This window comes from Labrus mixtus, chromosome 15 (assembly GCF_963584025.1).
Source record: "Labrus mixtus chromosome 15, fLabMix1.1, whole genome shotgun sequence".
NCBI classification, from domain to species: domain Eukaryota; kingdom Metazoa; phylum Chordata; class Actinopteri; order Labriformes; family Labridae; genus Labrus; species Labrus mixtus.
In genome coordinates this window covers 2,603,506-2,623,888 of record NC_083626.1, presented here as the reverse complement: position 1 = coordinate 2,623,888, position 20,383 = coordinate 2,603,506, and the positions used below count along the sequence as shown (strand labels likewise).

At 38.7% G+C, this 20,383-nt stretch overlaps 1 protein-coding gene across 1 annotated transcript in view; it reads right to left on the bottom strand.

Moving 5' to 3' along the window:
• Window positions 1-342: 342 nt before the first annotated feature.
• Window positions 343-20,383, bottom strand: part of cacna1db (calcium channel, voltage-dependent, L type, alpha 1D subunit, b) — a 76,990-nt gene continuing 56,949 nt past the window's right edge. Inside the window, exons 32-49 of the mRNA XM_061057488.1 lie at window positions 17,584-17,625; window positions 16,834-16,962; window positions 15,766-15,831; window positions 15,474-15,565; window positions 14,412-14,571; window positions 14,184-14,311; window positions 13,091-13,187; window positions 12,905-13,007; window positions 11,887-11,988; window positions 7,511-7,647; window positions 6,554-6,667; window positions 5,959-6,410; window positions 4,897-5,040; window positions 4,567-4,724; window positions 3,365-3,477; window positions 3,046-3,180; window positions 2,415-2,600; window positions 343-2,108 (exon numbers count right to left, since the gene is read on the bottom strand). Coding sequence (XP_060913471.1) covers window positions 1,803-2,108; window positions 2,415-2,600; window positions 3,046-3,180; window positions 3,365-3,477; window positions 4,567-4,724; window positions 4,897-5,040; window positions 5,959-6,410; window positions 6,554-6,667; window positions 7,511-7,647; window positions 11,887-11,988; window positions 12,905-13,007; window positions 13,091-13,187; window positions 14,184-14,311; window positions 14,412-14,571; window positions 15,474-15,565; window positions 15,766-15,831; window positions 16,834-16,962; window positions 17,584-17,625 — 2,664 coding nt within the window. The 3' untranslated portion in view covers window positions 343-1,802. The remainder of the gene's footprint in view (window positions 2,109-2,414; window positions 2,601-3,045; window positions 3,181-3,364; window positions 3,478-4,566; window positions 4,725-4,896; window positions 5,041-5,958; window positions 6,411-6,553; window positions 6,668-7,510; window positions 7,648-11,886; window positions 11,989-12,904; window positions 13,008-13,090; window positions 13,188-14,183; window positions 14,312-14,411; window positions 14,572-15,473; window positions 15,566-15,765; window positions 15,832-16,833; window positions 16,963-17,583; window positions 17,626-20,383) is intronic.

Genomic DNA, 20,383 nt, shown 5'->3' with positions numbered 1-20,383 from the left:
GCCCTGACGACAGTAGTAAGACTGAGGAGAAAAAGCATTCCTGCTACGTCCAGTAAAAATTGCTCTGATGAGTTACTACGGTTGGCAGTGATAGACTGTGATTACGCATGTACGCTGGTACTTTTGGTCCAAATGTGAACCTCAGCAAGTGAGAAATATTGTTTTTATAAGTCAGTAGGTTTTGATATTTCCACCTTATGGACAGCAGCTGTTTTGCACAACCTGCACTCAAACTGCTATGAAAGAGAAAATCCTTCTCATTAAAGGCAACGGCTAAAACCTAATATTTAATTTCAAAAATACATTTTAAACATCCAGCAACAATTAAGTAAATATGATGAGGAAATTCCAAAAATATATTTCTCATCTTTTATGGCTTTATTTTTCATAAACGTTGTAAATATCGGTCAGACTTGTGTTGTTAATTTTGGCTTCCTACATCTGACACATTAAACAAGTAGTAAGGTGCCTCAGATAAATTAGATAAATAAGCCGTCATTCCGTCACTGATCAGCAGATTAAACCTGTCGAATTTGAGGTCCAGTCCACAGAAACAAATTGGTTTTGACGCTAAGCTGTTGAGGCAGTTAAAGCTTGAGCCAAACATGAAATAAGACTAAGGTCTGACAAATTAAAACTTGCATGATGGCTGTCTGCTTCAGCCAATGGAGCAGGAATCAAAAAAAAAAAAAAGTTAGAGTCTCACTGGTAAGGATAATGTTCAGGTGCCATCACTTTGGGAATGTGAAAACTCATTTTTTCTTGTTTCCATCACCTCATATCAACAGTTTACAATAGGGCTGGGTTAAAGGAGAAATTGTATGTTCTGAGCAAATTGTTTTGAGTGATTTCAGTGGAAAATTGTCTATCCTAGAAGTTTTCCAGTGTTGTGATGAAAGTTCAGTGTCCTTGGCATTGCAGAATTATCCCAATTATTCCATAGGAAGGAAAAAAATGAAACTAGAGAAAATGTATTCTCTATTTGTTGGAATAAAGAAGAAGAATGACACTCCGTTTTCCTGTGTAACACAGCATTGTGCATGTGAAACACAATGACTTGCCTGAGGAAAACCCCTGTTTGTGTTTTTTTTTTATTGATATGTGATTTCCTTTTTGAAGTCAAGTACTGAGGCAGGTAATGCTTAAACCTGAAACTCTAGACTGTGATCCCAGAGCAGCTCCTGGATTCATATTATACCTGCTTGTTGAGATGGCTTTTTTGATCTGCATGATCGTTACACTGCACAGAGGATAGCTGAAATACTTAAAAAGAAAACAACAAAAAAAAACATACCCTTTTTCTGCCACATTACTAGTGTAATGAGTCATGGTAGCCAAAATGTCATGTAAATGACCTGTGACAGATCAGAACTAAGGCTGTTTTAATGACCAATAAAGGATTAAAATTACACTTTATATATATATATATATATATATACGTATATATGTACAAGAAGTTAATGACAAGTGCAACTTTGAAAAGCCATCTTGACTTATTGACATCATTGTGACACCCTGCAACATTACAACACCACCGACTGTCTGTCAGCAGTGTTTCCTTCTCACATTCAAACACGCTGTGTAATGCTGCTTGGTTATTCTGCTGTATCAAACCACTCTTGAAAATAAAAAATATCAACCCCACATCCCACAGACTGAGAAAACAAGGCACTTTGTTCTCTTCTCCATCTACGTCTATTCTATCTATGACAGGATGCACTTGAGCACAGACATCCTCTCATTCTCAAGTACATGTACACATCCAATTTAAAAAACCTAAGAAATTATATGTATGCCGCCCTCTAAAGCGATGTGATGCATATCATCTCGTCTGTGAGGTCCTCGTCATATTTCACAGCTGTGCACTGCTCCCCGTCGCTGTACTCATGGATATTGTGGTCTTTGAGATGAGCGACGGCCTGTGTGTCTGATGTGACATTCCCCATTCCTCTGTTGCTGCCATTTCCCATGCTGCCGTTCAGCAGGTTACTGGCTGCACTGTCCATTTCATCAATGGTCAGCTCGCAGGCATCTGCAATTTCCTGTTTGGTCGCTGTAACAAACTTAGGGTCCCTGGCGTATTTCCCCAGACCTTCAGAGATCAGCACCTAGACACAAAAACAAAAGAAAAATGTATGATCATCTGAACCGTGTGTGTTGGAGTATTAGTGTTCGTTCCAGTTTGTACAGCAAGTGGTTCTCATAGGGGACTTGTAAATATATATATATAATGAAATGAATATCAAAGTTATTTTAGTATTCATCATCTGATATGAACAACTTAACAATGGCCCCTCAGGTATTTTCAGCATACAAGCTTCCTGTGTTTTCCTCTGCACTACCTACCTACCTATCTATCTATCTTGTTTAGTTTGAGGGTATATTAAAATACATAAAACACAGTATTTACTCACAGCCTCCACCAGACTGTCAGCGCTGCCTCTCTTCTTCAGGCAGCGCATGCAGCTCTTGGCAGGTAACTGCAGACATGTTGGAGAGTGGCTGCGACTAGGAGGGCCATTCTGGCTATCTGTATACCACAAACTCCTCTTCACTGCTCCGGGGATGCTGCCCACGCTCCCAGAACTGCGCCAGTCCACCTTGGTCAACAAAAACACATTCACAATTGTAAGTTTATCAAACTCTATGTATTGTCACAAGACACTGATTAAGGTGCTCCATCATAGAATGACTTTGTCAATTAAGGATAGAAGAATAATATACTAACTATGAGTTTAATGGAATACAAAGTAGATGGTCTGTTTCAGCTTAAAATTCATTGACACTTCTCTTTCTTAATAAACATTAGTCCATACACTAACTTACTTTAAAGTTAAAAAGAAAAGGATGATGAACCATTTTTCATTTAGTTACTTTCACTTAACCAGTCATGCCATTATCAGAAACTAGCTTATTTCTGCAAAGCAGTTTGATCAAGTTCCTTTAGACTCATAAAGGGTTGTAGCTCTACTGATAGCATCACTACAGTTAAAGCCAACCTTGAAAATTCCTGTGTTTTTTTAATTATCAGACATTAAACCAAACCTGTATAAGTGGTGTGTAGCATTTTACACATTCAGTGCTGATGGGTGAGGCAGGAGGTGTGGCCCAGGAAAGCAGTGACCGTGCAGGAGAATTGTGAGGAACTTTCTTGGCATCAAAACCAGCTACGGCCATGACCTGAGAATGGAGTTCAGATTCAGTGATATTGAAAAGTGACGGTTAAGAGATTTGTGGGATAGGGAGTAGAAACAAGACAAGGCCTTTACAGCTAGTCCTACCGTTGTATGATTGCATTTAGTGACACTGCTGAGCATTCATTCATCACAACTTTCATAAATGTAGCATAAAGTGTGTTTTGTACCTGCTGCTGCGCAAGGTGTAGTGGCAGAGCTGTGCAGGATGGAGACAGAGGGGGCTCATCCTGACTGTTATTTCTGCGAAGACACTCAAAACTGAATGTTGGTCTGTTGGCGGCTGGAAGAAGAATCAGAATCAGAATGAGCTTTATTGGCCAGACTGAGCTCTCTATATACAAAAATGACCACATTACATTTTAGACACACAAAAAAATACAAATACAGTATGTACAAGTCATTATGAGACAATAGTGCAGTGGTGAGTTGTTTAAAAGATGCTGAAATAAATATGATAATAAATGATGTAATTGTGGAACAGATGAGCTCATTTATTATTTGAAGTTGACAGACAGTATTTACAATAAAAGCAGTGTGCATAGACTGTAAATAGTAATGGTCGAAGCCTGAGTGACATCATCCATATGTTACGGTCTCCATGCTGGAAATCCTGTCTCAGTCTAACTTTCAGTCAACCTAACGACAGGCTGAGAGATGGAGCTGAGGCGGGTTTTAAACCTCCTGACAAACTGTTACACCGCGCCCGCCTGTCACTCAGGTCAGCTACACGCCTTATTGTTAATAACTCTTATCCTTCATCAAAGCAAAACTGATGAGTTGTCAAAATATTAACCCATTGTACAGTGTGTGCCAATAGAGACATGAGTCAACCAGACCTATTTCATTTTTTGAAACATGTTCATTTCTGCTGTGAGAACATGCTTTTTTTTGTCTGGGTGAGTATGTAGCTTCCAGTGCTTCTGCTGCCAGTTTCAAGTGGACACTTGACAAACTGCAGGATTTTGCACTTCTGCATCGGCTTCATTTTTCAACACCGTAGATTGCCGCTTGGTTAGAACCCACAAGAACCATTAATAGTATCTCTTTGGACTTCAAAACAAAGCTATGAGATACACAAAATGAATTTTTCCCTATAATAACACAGTAATACCTAATTTAGCCTACTTTTGTTGATTTTAACTAGGAATGTGAATGATGGCAACTCAACTTGGTTTGTTCATTTTGAAAGGGTCGACCCAGTTTACCGTTATGTTCAATACATCTTTAAAACTGATTTAGCAATCTCAAGGGAGCTTAAGAAAAATACTTCTCCAGAATGACTTTTATCTGACATGCAGATAACGTTATGTGCATTAAATCTGACTGATACATCTTAAAGACAAAAAGTTTAAAAGTTGAGGCACACTACCTTGAGGTGAGAGTAACAGCCATCTTCTCGACGAACGTCTGCTGTCTCGGAAGATTGGCTGCTTGTCATCGTCAAAGCAACCATCATGCTGATGGTCACCATTGGAAACGTCGAGGTCAGAGTCTCTCTCTATATTATGTTGGTCTTTGTTGGGAAACCTGCCAGATGAAATGATAAAAACTCAATCTTTTTGTTGAGTTTTAATTGAAGTGGCAAAGAGTTTTTATTGATCAAAATTACTGTGATCAATAAAAACATTTTGTGTGTGTGTGTGTGTGTGTGTGTGTGTGTGTGTGTGTGGGGGGGGGGGGGGGGGGGTTGAGTTTGTACCTGTCCCTTGTGAGCTTGATATTGTCAACATGAAACTCCTCCCCGCTGTAGTAGTTCTCCACCGATCCTTGCTCTTCCTCACTGTCCCTCCCACTGGTATCATCATGGAGAGCTATAGGACAGAGTCCAACGCCACTTTCTGACCTGGCATCAATATGACAAAGTGACAATCAGTCAAATGTTGATCATTCAGTTATTTTACAGATCAAGTTACAGATCTAAGACTTTTGGTCAGACATTTTAAAGAAACTAGAAACAAGAAAAGTATGTTTCAAATGACACACTCCATAAATTGACATGGTTCCATCCTCTCAGCTGTGATTATGGTAACTGTTGCCTTGTGCTCTGGAAAGCAAGACAAGCAGTATTACTTTTTAGTTGTTGTTGTTCCTTTTTTTGGCAGAATACAATGGCAGGTGTCAGTAGACCACATTTGTAATGACTACTACAACTCCCTATACCTGCAAGCCACCATGTATGCACATTCAAACCTCTGCAGATAATCCAGAGTGCAACACCACGACTGGTCTTCAACCAACACAAAACAGCACAAGTCACTCCTATGTCCCTCTATCCCTCCATTGGCTCTCAGTTGCTGCTCGCATTAAACTTGCTTCAAACAGCAAAAACATCTGGCTCCTGCCTACCTGAACTCCCTCATCAAGGTCTACACTTCCTCCCACCCACTACACTCTGCCAATGAAAGGCGCCTGGTCCTACATTCACAGCAGGACACTAAGTCGCTAACTACTAGACTTTTCTCCTCTGTAGTGCCAAAATGATCCAATTACCAACCAAACGTTAAGCAGCCAATTTGCATCCACAGTGAACAATACAGATTTGATTGAGGATGAAGTAAACATGGAATTATGACATATCTGGTGCTGTCGCAGAATGTTTAATTTTTTCATTTTTGACCGTCCACGCTGAGTCAGACTTTGTGGTAGGTGGAGAACTTTTGATTAGAAAGGAGTCACCACTGTCTACTGTATGTCCATGCATGTAACACCTTTCCTTTTTCAAGGACACTTTGGGATTCTTTTAAGGTCCCAAGCCAGTTACCTTGCGGTGCTGGAATTCCTACGCTTGTCTTGCACTCCTTTGTTGATGGTGATGACTGAGGTTCCATTTTTACTTGAGGATGGATGGTTTGGCCTTAACAAACACTTCTGCTGCCTTCCATTGGACAGGGAGAGAAGTGGGGGCAAGTTGGCATTGTTGAGGTTGGCATTGGAGGGTATCGGTGATTGATGGCAAAAGGAAATACAATGAGGATGATTGTACAGATGAGAGGTGTGATAATGATTGTACTGGATTGGTGGCATATTGATCTCTGCGTCCCCTCCTCTGTCATTTTCATTGGCTCTCCTGTCTGTTTGGGAGGGTTCGTTTGAGGCACTGTCAGAAAAGGGTAGAATCTGTAGGGGACGTTGGGTAACAGTGGTTGGGATGAAGTGGCCCTGTTGATCCACATTGACATGGTTGGCATGGTTCCCGAAAAGACCGCCATTACGCTGCAGAGACAACAGAAGTCAATGATAACATTGACAAAACAGCACAACACATGTACTTAACTGTTCAAAGTTGTGGGTAGTGTATACAAAGGTAACTTTCAAGAATAAAACGCATTCATTCTCTATCAATCCCTGAAATGTACCCTGTAGATTTCCTCCTCTTCCTCATCATTATCAACGAGGCCTTCCTCTTGCAGGTCACAGGATATGGCTCGACGGATCTCTGGTCCAATGTCATGCAGCGTGCGCAGTCCGGCCTGTAAAGAGAGAAGCTGTAATACCAATGCTTCCTACTAGACAGGCTTTTTTTCTTATTTCTTATCTCTATCTGGTTGAGATTTCATTCAATTTTTGAACTGAAACAACAGTGATTGCAGAGTGTTTCATAAACACTGAAAACTTCCCTGAGAGGTCAAGTTGTCCTACTATCTGAACCTTTGCAGCAAAGTGTGAAGCACTTCAACAGGTCACTTAACAGAAAATGAATAAATACAATAACCATGCTGATAACCATGCAGATTAAGTTCCAGAGGTTATCTGATGAACTATTATTTCACAAAAAATACTTCTTTTTGTTGGGCGGCTGTGGCTCAGTTGGTAGAGTTTGTCTGAACCGGAAGGTCAGGGGTTCGATCCCCAGCACCTGCAGCTAAAGGTCCAATGTGTCCTTGGACAAGACACAACCCCTAGTTGCTTCCGCTGCTTCGGAGACGGTGTACAAATGTGTGTGAAAAGCGCTATACGAGCTCCATTCAAGTACATTCTTAATTTCAATGAATAACACTAAATAAATAAATAACTGAAACTGTTTATATATAAATTGTAAATTGAGGGGTATGTGTTAAATGATGAGATAAAAAAACTCAAAAGGGAAGACAAAAACCATGACATCCAAGAAGACTCTGTTTGTCTAGTTGAAAAAAAGAAAAAGAAAAAAGGACGGCCTCTCAGTTTCTAGGAAAACTTGTGCTGACTTGATTTTGTTGTGAAAAAACAAAGACATGGTAGCTAGGAAGACACATGCGTCATCTCTGTATCTCGTCAGATCATCGACGGATAGAGTAACAGTACATAAGCATGATACATTGTACTTAACTGACCTGTAAAGCCATGGTGGTGTTCAGCCTCTCCCATGAGTGCCTTCCCACAAGACCTTGCTCTTTGCGCCTCTTGAACTTCCTGAAGTAGTCCTGTATCAGGAAGGTGGCATAGAACTTCCCCACTGTTACCTCGTCATCTGAGTGAACAGACCATACACACCAAAGCCTCCAGGATAAACACCAAAATAGCTCAGGAGTGAACTTCTGCATCCATCCACAATTCTCTTCAAAAGATTAACAACCTTCAACGGAGATCTTACAAACTTCCATCTCACCTTCAACTATCGAGTATCAGGTATGAAAACAGAAGTCAATTAACAGAAAGTAACATGAAGCATCACAGTTGAAGGTTGTCAGTAAGAAAAAACCCTGTTTTAATAAACAGACTAAGACATGTTGATGCCACAAACCTTGAATATTTTCCAGTTTCATTTTGTATTTATTTTCAACATATCAAAGAAACTGGTAATAATGTCTTATCTGGACCTTATGCTATGCTACTATGTGTTGACACAGTGTTTACATATCACAATTGAATGCATGTTATGTAGGCTTAGGGGTTCTTATTTAAGAGCTTTATGTTATTTTTAAGTATGCAGTATCTGTAAGACTAAAATTCACAGTCTTACAGATGCACACTCAAAAATCCATGCAGCTGTCTTGTAGCCAACAAAAGATGATCTCTACATGTGCAGGTCTTATCTTGCTCCATTTCTGAGGAACTGTATGTGGTTAAGAGAAACGTCACCCACACACAAAAAGAAAGAATACAAACAGCCAGTCAATGTACACTCCTGTACACCGCTGAAAGTAACGAAATCTGATTTCAACTCATGATTTCATTTTAGAACAGTAATTTCCATCTATCCATTTACTGCCACACATACCGAGATATTGACTAGAGAATGAATACATCTAAGCTGTATCATTTCACAGATTCAGAGACAAGCAGAACTATTTTATATCTATATATGTCTATGAAAAAAACTGATCTGATCTGTAGCAGGAAGCACATGAAAGAAGAATACAAGAAGGCAATGAAGAGAGACTTAAGAGAGGAGCAGAGTCGGTCAGATTTAGAGCTACTCTATTAAGGATAAACACACAAGTATTTTTTAAATACTTGGTTCAAGAACTAAAAAAACATCCCCCGTATGTTATTCGTTCTTATTCCTTTGTCTCTGCTTTCACAGAACTTTTTTTTACTTTTTTGTCAGAACCTAGGAACCACTGAAAGCAACAAAGAGACAACTCCCATCCAGAGTCTGGACCCCTCTGGTTTCCTCATGTCTTTCCAGCACAAGCTGACACCACTCAATCATCCTTCCCCTATACATCCATCTGACCTCAACAGCTAATTATTCTCTCTCTTCCTCCCTCATCTGTACATCCCTTTCACCCCTTACCCTAATCCCTTCGACACTCCATCCCTTCATCAATATTTCCCTCGACCCTTGCCCTAATCACTCCATCCATGACCCTTGACCTCATCCCTTCATCACTACATCAGGGATGCTAATAAAGCGTGAGTCTGACCGAGCAAACCAGCTGGGGAAGACGTCAGTGGAGAGGGAATTAACATGAAAAAAAAAGGCTTAATCATAGCTAGCTTTTCTTCGCCAGAGAATAAAGTAAAGGTAAAAGAGGTGAGTGAAATGATTGCTTTAAATAAGACCCATCATTCCCTCGGACAGTCACAGAAAAGGAAGACTGCGTGACATGACATTGATCCATCTGAGAGCAGCTGACAATATTCCTGACACAGCCAGAAAGAAACTCTGAAGGGTTAAGTTCAGAACGAACAAACCTGTTACCAAAAATATATTTCAGGTTGTTACATTTATTCAGTATTATTTTGGCACAACGTTTTAGTGTAACAACTTTCAATAAACTTTATATTATGGAAAGAACGTGAACCACTTTTAATTTTCCTGATCTCCAATACAGATTTGAAAATGTACATTAATGTGCATATTTCCAAAGCACATCATTTTCTTCTATTGAATCAAGTAATTCTCTAAAAGCAGAGTCCCTTTCTTTATAATGTATCAACCTAGCCTTGGTATACTACTGTACAGTACAGTTCATGCCCCCAGTAGTTTTCTTTCATGGCAGTTTTTTTTAGGAAAGAGGTAACAGCAGTATCATGCCACCAAACTAAAACAGAACTGCCACAGAGAGCTCAGGATAGCAGAAAGAGAAGGGAAGACAGCCATGACTAAGCATGCTACTGAAAGCAGATGCAGCTCTGGAGGAGAGAAGCTTGGCAGAAAAGATGAGAAAAAGAAAAAGGGGGTTAGCAAACTAACGCACAGAAGACATGCAATTGTGTTAAGTTTGGCAATTTCTTAAACACAGCAAAGCAGACGCATTGCAAGCATAGAAGTACATTGAAAAAATGACAAAGTCACAACTACAGGAAGCTGTATGTGCATGACAGTACACAGGTTTAGTTATATAGAATGTAGAATGACAGTCAAACCTAATGGTTATAATTAATATGTTAGAAAGAAAAACATAATGGCAAACCAAGATTATCATAATTGAGAAAGCTGAGAGATTAGTTTTGACCTGCAAACATGTCAAATATGTGAAAACCTCTTACCTGGCAGTTCTCTGAAAATATCCAATTGAAAATCTGCATAACTTTTAAAAAGTTGTGTATCATGTACAAAAGGAATTTTATGCAAGAAGTTATGCATGTATTTATTGTGACTTATGTGATACTTGTATTTTTTTTGTTTTAACCAGCAGCTCAATCCATCAACTATCTAAAACACTTCTCCCAGCCAATCCCATCTGTCATTGTGTGAGAGGCAGAGTAAGACCTAGACAGAATATTGTATGACATAATATATTTATCTAGGAGGTGTTTGTTTCAGTTTACATTCTGTTTTGCAACTTGTAATTGATGCATGCAAGTAAAGTTTTATAAAGAGTACTGTGTTTGAGGTTGTGTACATCACAAGGTACATCACAATCTTGTGTACATCCTAAATGGTTGTAAGAAGCTTTCTCGGGGGGAAAAGAGGAAACAGATGTGCTGAGGTTTAACCTGTACCAGCAGTATTAGACAAAAAGTATACAAAATATCCAAAACTATCTTTTTATTTAAAAAATGTAGGCCCAATATAGGAGGGCTTTTATGTGGTATAAAACTGACAGAAAGGAAGCACTAGAGTGAATGCAGAACCGTAGATGGTCCGATTAACTAAAAATACGGGGTTATGACCAAAAAAAGAAGAAGCTACGTCTTGACTTCAGGAGAGATAAGAGTGTCTGAGAAAAGAAGAAAGAGTCCTTTAACAGTCAATGGTTTATCTCTCTGTCGATCTCATTAAGTAGGTTATGGTCAGGAAGAGGATGCAGACAGCAGCAGATGGATTAACCTCTGAATACATACCTGAATCTTCGAGCTATAAAACTCCCACAATGTGGCTTCCGTTTATTAGAAACAGCCACTTCGAGTAGGTGACTTTACAAAGTTTGTAATAAGACATTGGCGATGCGTTCAATGCCAATGTAATGCCAATGTCAGGTATGGTTTCTGTGATAAGACATACGTTTTTTAAATCCTACCTGTGCATTTGTAAATTGACATTTCTGTTTCTTTTAAATCTAGTTTCGTCAGCAAGCAAACTTTCAGCTAGCGTTCACAGTGGGGAAAATAGATGTAAATTATTAAATGACTTATATTTAATTTCAAAGTGCTTCAGCAGTTTCATAATGTTGGTATGGTTTATACTATCCATGTTGCACTTATGTTCACTGAGACAGTTAAAAAGAACAGCCCCATCATTAATGGTGTGTCTAATAACTATTCTTCTCCTCATGTGATAAGTAAAAATGTCTCCTGAAAAGAAAAGGTCTGGCTGCATATTCCACGTCTTTTCTATCGTTTTCAACGTGATGTAAACACGTTCTTTAAACATGCTTTTATTTTATTTTTTTATTTTTTTTGGGGGGGGGTTATGTTTACGACTAAGGAAGGCATTTATTCAATTCCCTTTGAAGCAGTAACCAGAATTGTATCTCTTTGTTGTTTTGAAATATTATTCACAAGTTTAATGTAACCCATGCTCAAATCAACAAAGTGGATTCCTAAAGTTGTAATATTGCTAGAATGTTTACCTTATGCAGGAGAAGAACCAGAAATGTGCTTTGTTTTACTTAATTCATTCATTTTTGAAGTATATTTACTTCGATAAAAACATTTAAACCAAAACAAGGGTTATTTAAAGGTACACCAGAGTGCATGAATTATGACTGACTTCAAAAAATGTTGCCCTGCAATGTTAAAAATGAAACCTTTGCCCTTGTGAAAAGCACCTGAACCCCTTCAATGCAGTGTGTGTATGTGTGTAATATCCACTGACCGCCTGCAGGAGGCACCACTTGGTCAAGCAGCTTCATACTGGTCCTCTTCCAGATCTTCTTTATCACAGCTCGAAGCTCCTCATTGGCTTGATCCAGGTTACCTTGGAGATGGCGGAAAGGTTGGTAATAAGCACTCAGTACCTATAAATACAAATTCTATTTCTCTTATTCTATTCAGTGTGTCTACACAGAGGGCCTCTGGTTTGCTTTTTTTTAACATCTCCTGAGCCTGTGCCTAACTAACAGATATTCTTGTACTGGATTTTAGCATTAGCATTCTTATAGCTGTATTCATTATGATTTGCTAACATGCTTCTTACACATCACCTCCTGCCAAGTTTTGGTTTCATTAAATGTTTCCTGATTATAAGGATCCATCAATAATTTACAATGAAATATGTCACATGTAAATACCATAACATGACCTTCAAACATCTAATCATGCAACCCACGAGAAGATCAAAGCAAACTGATATCTGCAAAAGGAGTTTCTCTGGGAAATAATAATCATACATCTAGGGCCTGATTTACTAAAGGGTTGAGTGTCTTAAAAGGTGTGCAAACTTGACACCAGGAAAACAAATGTGCTATCTGATCTACTAACGGTGTGCAGTGAGGATTGGTTAATACGAGCAAAACAACACGTATTGTCCATTTAGCACGTTTGCCTTAATGAATATGCATTATGGGGCGTTTCTGCCCTAGGGTGCAAGATACTGGGAGGAGAAAATGCAAATTATTTACGATTTACCAAGCCTGCAATTCAGTACTCTTTATTGGGCTCTTAGTAAATCAGGCCCTAGAGTACCTTTACTGTATGACTTTAAGCTCCGAGCACTGTGACCCAGTCACTCACTATCTATTTACCTTTTGGTCAAGCAACTTAAAATTTAGAGTATATCATAGTCCCTCCTTTTTCCTATTCACAGTTTTATGGTAAAAAAAAAACCCTGCAACAATCAAACAGTAACAATCTTTAAACGAATACCTTTTGCAGATATGTATTGACAGACTCACCCTCAGTTTTTATCTTTAGAGCCGTGCGAACCAGCGCAAACAAGGTGGCATTAAACATGACTGTCCCATCACTGTTCAAGGGCATGTTCATCGCCACAAGACGCTGCAACAGATTTCGAAGTACAGATCAGCAACATCGGGGGGAAAAAAGGGATTTTGTGTGTCTCTTAAGTTGCCCAAACCCACCTTACAGGCCACCCTGTGAGGGCAGAGCTTGCCAAAGCCGAGCGGTGGCTGGATCCTCCTCAGCAGAGTCACCACATCAAGGTGCTTTATCCTGCCCCTGAAAATACAATGTTTTTAAATAAGAATAATTATAATACAGTCATCATGGCCACTACAGTAACTGATAAGTACTAGATCATTAGTTCAAGCACTTCAAGGATATAGAGACAGCATAGGATATAGAGTCCTACATCATTAATCAAACTCGCTGTCAAGGAATAAAAAACAGTCCAACTCTATGCAGCCAAGTGCTTATACTCCAACAACATATCTGTAACTAAATATCAGCATGTTAGAAGATTATTTAATACAAATGTTTAGCAACAAAAAAAAGTAAGCAACTTTGTCCTTCTGTATTTGAACCACTTTTGCATTACCTTTATTTTCATCTCTTTGCATAACATCCCTGCACATAAAATGCAGGCACAGGACAATTTTGGTAACAGATATATTCTAGTTTCTGTTTGTAGTCCGAGTATAATTAGCAATTCAGCAGGCATAGTCTGTATGAAGGAAAAAAAAGTCTGTGTGGACCGTAAAAGGGATTGTACTGTACTGTACTTCATTGGACTATTTAGCTTTAATTCATGTCTTTATACAGATATGTAAATGCAGGTGCAGCGGGGAATCAGTTCAACTCCATTATTCTTTCTCAAATTGCAATTTTCAGACTGTTAACATTTGGGGATGGAAGTTTGGCTGGAGGTCATTTATGTTTAACCGCTGGCTGTACTCGAACAACCAAGAAGTTGGTTATCAAACCCAAACTAAAAAAGGCTATATGGCTGTCAGACGTCAGCTGATGGTTTCTAAGATTGCCTGTGGCTCAGTGGTAGAGGTGGTCATCTCTCAGTCAGAAGTCCGGGGGTTTAATCCCCAGCTCCTGCTGTTACATGTTCAATGTTTCCCTTTGGGCTATCCACTATTGAATACTAGCACATTTACTTCCTAAATATAAATTCAATATTACCCTCTCGTTGTGGATTGGTCCTTAATGCTAAAAAAAACAATACTGGGGTTCATGGTTCCTTTCACATGGGTCCTAAGTACTCACTTGGCTTCTGGGTCATATTCAGACCAGACCCTTTTGAACTCATCCAGGTGATGCGGCCCAAGAATGGACCAATCACGAGTCAGGTAGTCAAAGTTATCCATGATGACAGCTACAAAGAGGTTGATGATCTGAAACCAGGACATGCAACATTTTGAGCTTACCCCATGGTATACAGTAACAGCCTGCTAAAGTGAATAAACTGAAGACACTGAAATATCTGAAGATTACCAGGAAAGCACATAACATGTAGAAGCTGATGAAGTAGATAATGGCAAAGCCACTGCCGCAGGTTCTCTCCTCTCCGGGGTTGTAGTCTGACTCTGGATCACACAGCTTCCCGGGGAGACAGGCCAGCATGATCTCCTGCCAGGCCTCACCTGTGGCACACCTAACATGGAAAGAAAACATTGATTAATTAATTAATTAACAAAGAGACAGAATGAGGGATTTTTCCAAATGTATATATGCATTTATGACAGGGCTGTTAAACAATATTTGTTTTAGATCACGACTGACCACTGTATTGGTATTCATGATTAATCCCATTTTTAATCACACATTTAAAAATCCATCATTTTGCCTTTTTTTTTAGGTCTATATTAACAATATAAAGCAACTCTTACCAGATACTCGATTTGGGAATAAAATGAATACAAAGAAATTTACTTTATGATCTTTACTTTTGGTTTATTATTAAAATAATGGTTGAACTGCTAAACCAGTGTGGTCTGAAACCATGATTTAGAGGCAGGGGACCACTACAAATAGCTTCTTCTGTTGAATAGTGATTATTTAAATTTTATGAAAGAATACAAGTGTTACACTAGAAGTCCAGTGAACCAAGTCCAGGAGTTCCACATTAATTATTTTCTAAATTAACTAGTTAAGGTTCACGATTAACTTAATCTTAACTTTTTTTTAAAAGACTGTTTCATGTTATGTGTTCATTTTGTGTTTTGTTCTGCCTGAAGCAAAGTCTACTTATTATACATTTTTTTAAAAAGAAGCTTTTATTTTGAAAGAAAATAAAGGACAAGAAAGAAGAAGTTACCAAAGTAAATTAATAAAGCTAAAGATGTCACGTTTGATGGACAAGGTGGATATCACTTATCAGCAGGAAGATATTACTGTGGCTGAACTACAGTGCCCCTAAAGGGACAAAATAGCATGTGATGAATTTTTTTTTTTTTTTGTAAGTAGGCATGAAATTTAGATACTAAAGCGTATTGCAATTAACACAATACAGCCCGAATGATGACTGATGATTAATGCTTTTTAAAAGACAAACACCTGAACAGCATAAGGACAGCCTGGGGAAACGTTTGAAAGTTGTTGTTGCGGTTGATTTGTGTTCCATCCACCATGGCTATTTTCCCAAACACCTACGAGTAGAAAAAGAAATATAGTTATTAGAAAAAGCCAAACTCCCCTTTTCATCTGAAATAATAACACAAAGTGATGACTATGAAATCACATGTTACACAATGGAATCATTAACCAAATATGACCTTTATTTAACAGGATATCTTAACAAGTTTGTGTAATTTTTGTGTTTGATTATTAAGAATAAACACAATATTACCTGCATGCCAATGACAGCATAGATAAAAAACAGCATGGCGATCAGGAGTGCAACATAGGGAAGAGCCTGCACACAAAGAAAAAGAGAAGCTTTTACTTAAAGGTCACATATTATGCAAAATACACTTTGCCTTGTTTTTCAAACAAACCTCCCAATTATGAGAAAAGTCCAGCCTCTCCATCTTTTGCCTGCCTGCCTGCATTTTCAGAAAATGTGTGCTCAAACAGGCCATTTGGAAGTTTTCCATTCATGACATCACAAAGGAAATTAACCCCTCCCCCAGGTGGGTGACACTCCCCCAGCTAGGTGTTTGTGCTGCCCCCTGAGAGCGCCTTTCCACCATAAACAATATGGCATAGTGCAAGACAGCCCAAGCCACCCTTCCAGAGAGGGGCGTGGTCAAACACCACTTATTTGCATTTAAAGCTACAGACACAGAAACAGCCTGTTCTGAGCAGGGCTGAAATAGAGGGGTTTAAAGGCATGATAAAACACAGGATTAGAGTGGATTTTAAGCAAGAAACTTCACAGACATGAGGAGCTCCGAGACTAATTTAAACTTGATGAAAAGGAGTAAAACATGTGAAATATGTTAACACCTGTCAGTCAAACTCCAATGACACCAACAGCTCCTTATTTCACTTGTAGAATAAGTCACACTGTCCAAATTAGCCCATACATTTGGGTGTTCTTCTGTTCCTCAGGCTTGGTTATATCTTTTTATTTAAAAACCATGTCAATAATTTTCCACATGACTGCTGAACTTGCACAGCCTGAAAGCCAACACAGATGTCCTGGACATATGTATCTTTTCAAACTTACATTTGTTTGTATTTCAAATAAAAATTACCAAAAAAAAATATGTTTACATACCCTGAGAGATTAAATTTGACTTTTGTTTTTATTATTGATGAACATTTTTAGAATTGGTTATAGACTAAATACCTGGCATCCTTCTTTAAGAAGGTTTGACCTCCAACATTTGACGATGCCAAGTGCAATCTCTTATCGTTTTTAATTACTACAATTCATAGAAGATATTGAATGCTTGCATATTTCCACTCTCACCTGAAAGGACTTGATGAAGGTCCACAGCAATGTCCTGATGCCCTCCCCCCTGCTCAGCAGTTTTACCAACCGCATCACTCTGAACAGGCGGAAGAAGGTGATTGAGATGCGAGCACTGTCCTCTGTGTTCTAAAGAGGAGGAGAAGGAAGTGGTTTAAAGATTTAAAAAAATAAGTTCTCTGTTCAAAAACAGAGATACAGCCTTAAAGGTCAGTACCACTCATGCAGACAAACATGCATTCTTTCATTCAACATGTATTAGCTATGTGATTTAAAAAGTGAAGTTACAGTAAATGAACACTACAATGAAATCTCCCCATTTGTAGTTTTTCTCTGCAACTTTGCATGGCAACAATCAATAGGCATGCTGAGTTACTATGTACAAACATGACATGTATTTCTAAATCACTGATTCAAAGAAGGCAATAGGAAGAATCTACGGGCAAAAGACAAACAGACGGTAATCAGACTTTTAACAACGTATATGAACATCAAGATGGAGCTTTAAATGTCAAGACGGATGAACAATGAAACCAGAGCCAAAATGCAACACACCAGGTGTAGTCAAAGCGAGACAAAGACAATGAGACTTCAACCACAGACTTTAAAATGTCACCAGATAAGTGAGACGAGAAGCATTGCAATATGTGAGTAACACAGTGCTGACAAAAACAACTCGATGGCAGGACTTTTGGATGATCACAGATAGGCAGGGGGACTTAAATTAAATAAGGAGGGGCTTCATCTTACCACAGGCTCCACTTTCACCTTGACAACAGGAAGGGCTGCCAACTTGAAACCAAAAGCCTAAGATTAATTTGAGTGATGTCAAGCTGCATGCCATTCCCAAACATCACACTGCTGAACTTTAACTTCGACATGTTGTTACAAACATAAATCTATGTATACATGAAACAATGACACCATCATGGTGAAGCGCGTAGTCAGTCATGCCAGAGCTTTACAGCCTTAGCAGCAACACCAGACAGAAGATGCAAGCATTCAATGAGGAAATCAATTTAGCTCTTTATGAAAGTTTACACTTATGTAACGACAACGAAGAGAAAAGAACACTTTCTTAAAGAAAAGGTCAGGTTTTAGTGTTTCTTATTTTAATATTTATACTCTCATTTTACCCAAATATATTTTACATTGTACATGAGGTGATAACATATCTAATCATGAAGTTTCTCCCATTGCTTCCAAAATACACAAACTTTTGATAGCAGGCCTGATTGAAATCATGCCCTGCCTAACATTTGTATCATTTTTTTTTTTTACTTTATTATTTTGTCAGTCAACAATTTTAGCACAAAGACACATTTCCTGTTTTTTCAAGTTATCTCAACACTTTATTTTGTTTTGTTAACCCTCACCTGTACAAAATAATCAAGTAAATGAGTTAATAAGTACATAAATGATGCATACATAGACAAGATGTTAGTTACCCATGTAGTTATTACTTAATAATACATGTTCATGTATACGTATCAAATATATGTATGTACCTATATGGTAGTTTTTCTTTTTTTCTAATAATGCCACAAATCATTAAATGTTGACAGTGTCTGTGGCTTCTATTCCTTTTTTTTTCCTAGATTGCAGACCGTGCTGTGTTTAACTGCTTCCCTCTAACAGAACAATCCCCTAAACACTCATGAACCTGTTTCAAAGCAGTGCTCACACAATGAGCCATCAAAACCCTCCTCTCCAAACTAAAAAAGATTTTGTGTCTCAGTCTCTGTGATGCCTTCACACATCGTTCCTGATGTCTGGACCATTCAGCATGTCAACAGGCTTTTCTCTGTGCATGACTTTCTCTACCACCGCAATGCTGATGACACCCAGCTATTCTTGTCATTCCACCCATCTGGCACTCAAACTGAGGCATGCAGTGCTACTTCCATGATGACATTGAGTCAATCTCAAGGCAATGGTTTAAAGCTCAACCTGAACAAAGCTTTGTTCCAGCAAATAATGCTCCAGGTACATAATCACATTAAAACACACCACTGCTCACTGCATTAGCACTGTAAGATAATGGGAAGCATGTTTTGATACTCTAATGCTGGCCTTACACCTGACCATGAGAGAGTTTTGCTCAGTTAATCTCAGTCGTCCGGTGTAAGGGGGTCATAAAACTTGATCTGTTCTGTTTTGAGGCAGTCTCTTTCTCGTCCTGGCCTAACAATAAAATCAAGCATGTTTATTATTGTCACAGGTCTTAAGTCTTGTCCTATTCAAATTGTGCTGTTTAATGACCGGTGACAATAAACAACAGCAAACAGCAAACAGGAAGCTTCTAACTAGTAAGGATGCCTAGGAATATGTGGTTTTTCCTGGCTTGTGAAAAAAGGAGGAGAAAATGGGGTTGTGGAGAGAACAAGAATGGCTCTTTAACATGTCTTCCCCTTCGTACCACGATGGAGTGGAGAGGGAAAAAAGGTGGACATAAATAGCTGCAGCTCTCGAAATCCCCAGTGAGGGGCGGGGAAATCAGCTCTCGAGATCCCAAGTACTCAGGGTACTCACTGGAGACATCCCTTGTTGTCTTCATGGGATATGAACTGCATCATTAGGCTGCAGCAATTTCTGTCAACTTTTGTTTTCCTTCTTCCCTTCAACATGGAAAAAGGGGAGGACACGTCCTTGCAATTTTTAACAAATCCACCAGTTTCTCATCCTTTTCATTTTTTTTGCTCAAAAGTTGTAGCTGTACATTTCTACTAGGTGCATGATTAATGCAAGATTGTATTATGATGACTGAGCTGCAATCAAAAGCATTTTCCCCCAATGACTATTTGGACATTTTTGTACAGGGAGAGGAGCATCATGGTCAGATTTATACATTTAAAAGCTTAACTTGAACTGCAAAAGTGAAGTATCTGCTACAGAACATATTGTGAAGCTATCACTTTACTGTAGGCCAGTTGGTGAGTTTGGGAAGAACATTAATCAAACATGAAATAGAACATTAGGATCTTAAACATAACTTTTTAAACTACTGTAGAACAAGGCCCTCTTACATGGGAGAGCCACATAATATGTGTGATAGATGACTACTTACATTGATCTCAGTGATGGCAATGTCAACCACGCTACCCACAACAATTAAGGCATCAAACGTGTTCCATGCATCAGCAAAATAGTTCTGCAAGCACAAGCAACACAAAGATACACGAGAAATAAAAAAGGGACAACAGTGCAAGAAAAGAAAGAACAAAAGGTCAACAAAAAGAGAGAGAAGAGAACTGTGAAGATCGAAAGAGGATGATATCAGAAAGTCTGAGAGTTTTGACTCTAACTACAAACAGGTATGATTATTGATTAACCTCATGTCAATACTCTTTCATTTTTGAAGTCAGTTTTTACTTTCACTGATGAAGTGGTAGGCAGATTAAAATGGCCATTCCAGCCCATCAGGATGTAAACGGTACATGGTGCTTATTTAGTCCACAACAGGTTAAACAGACTTGCTGAAAAAGCAGAAATGATCTCAAGCAAACATGAAATACTAAACACAAAATCAAAACAGGGAGGACGAGTGAGG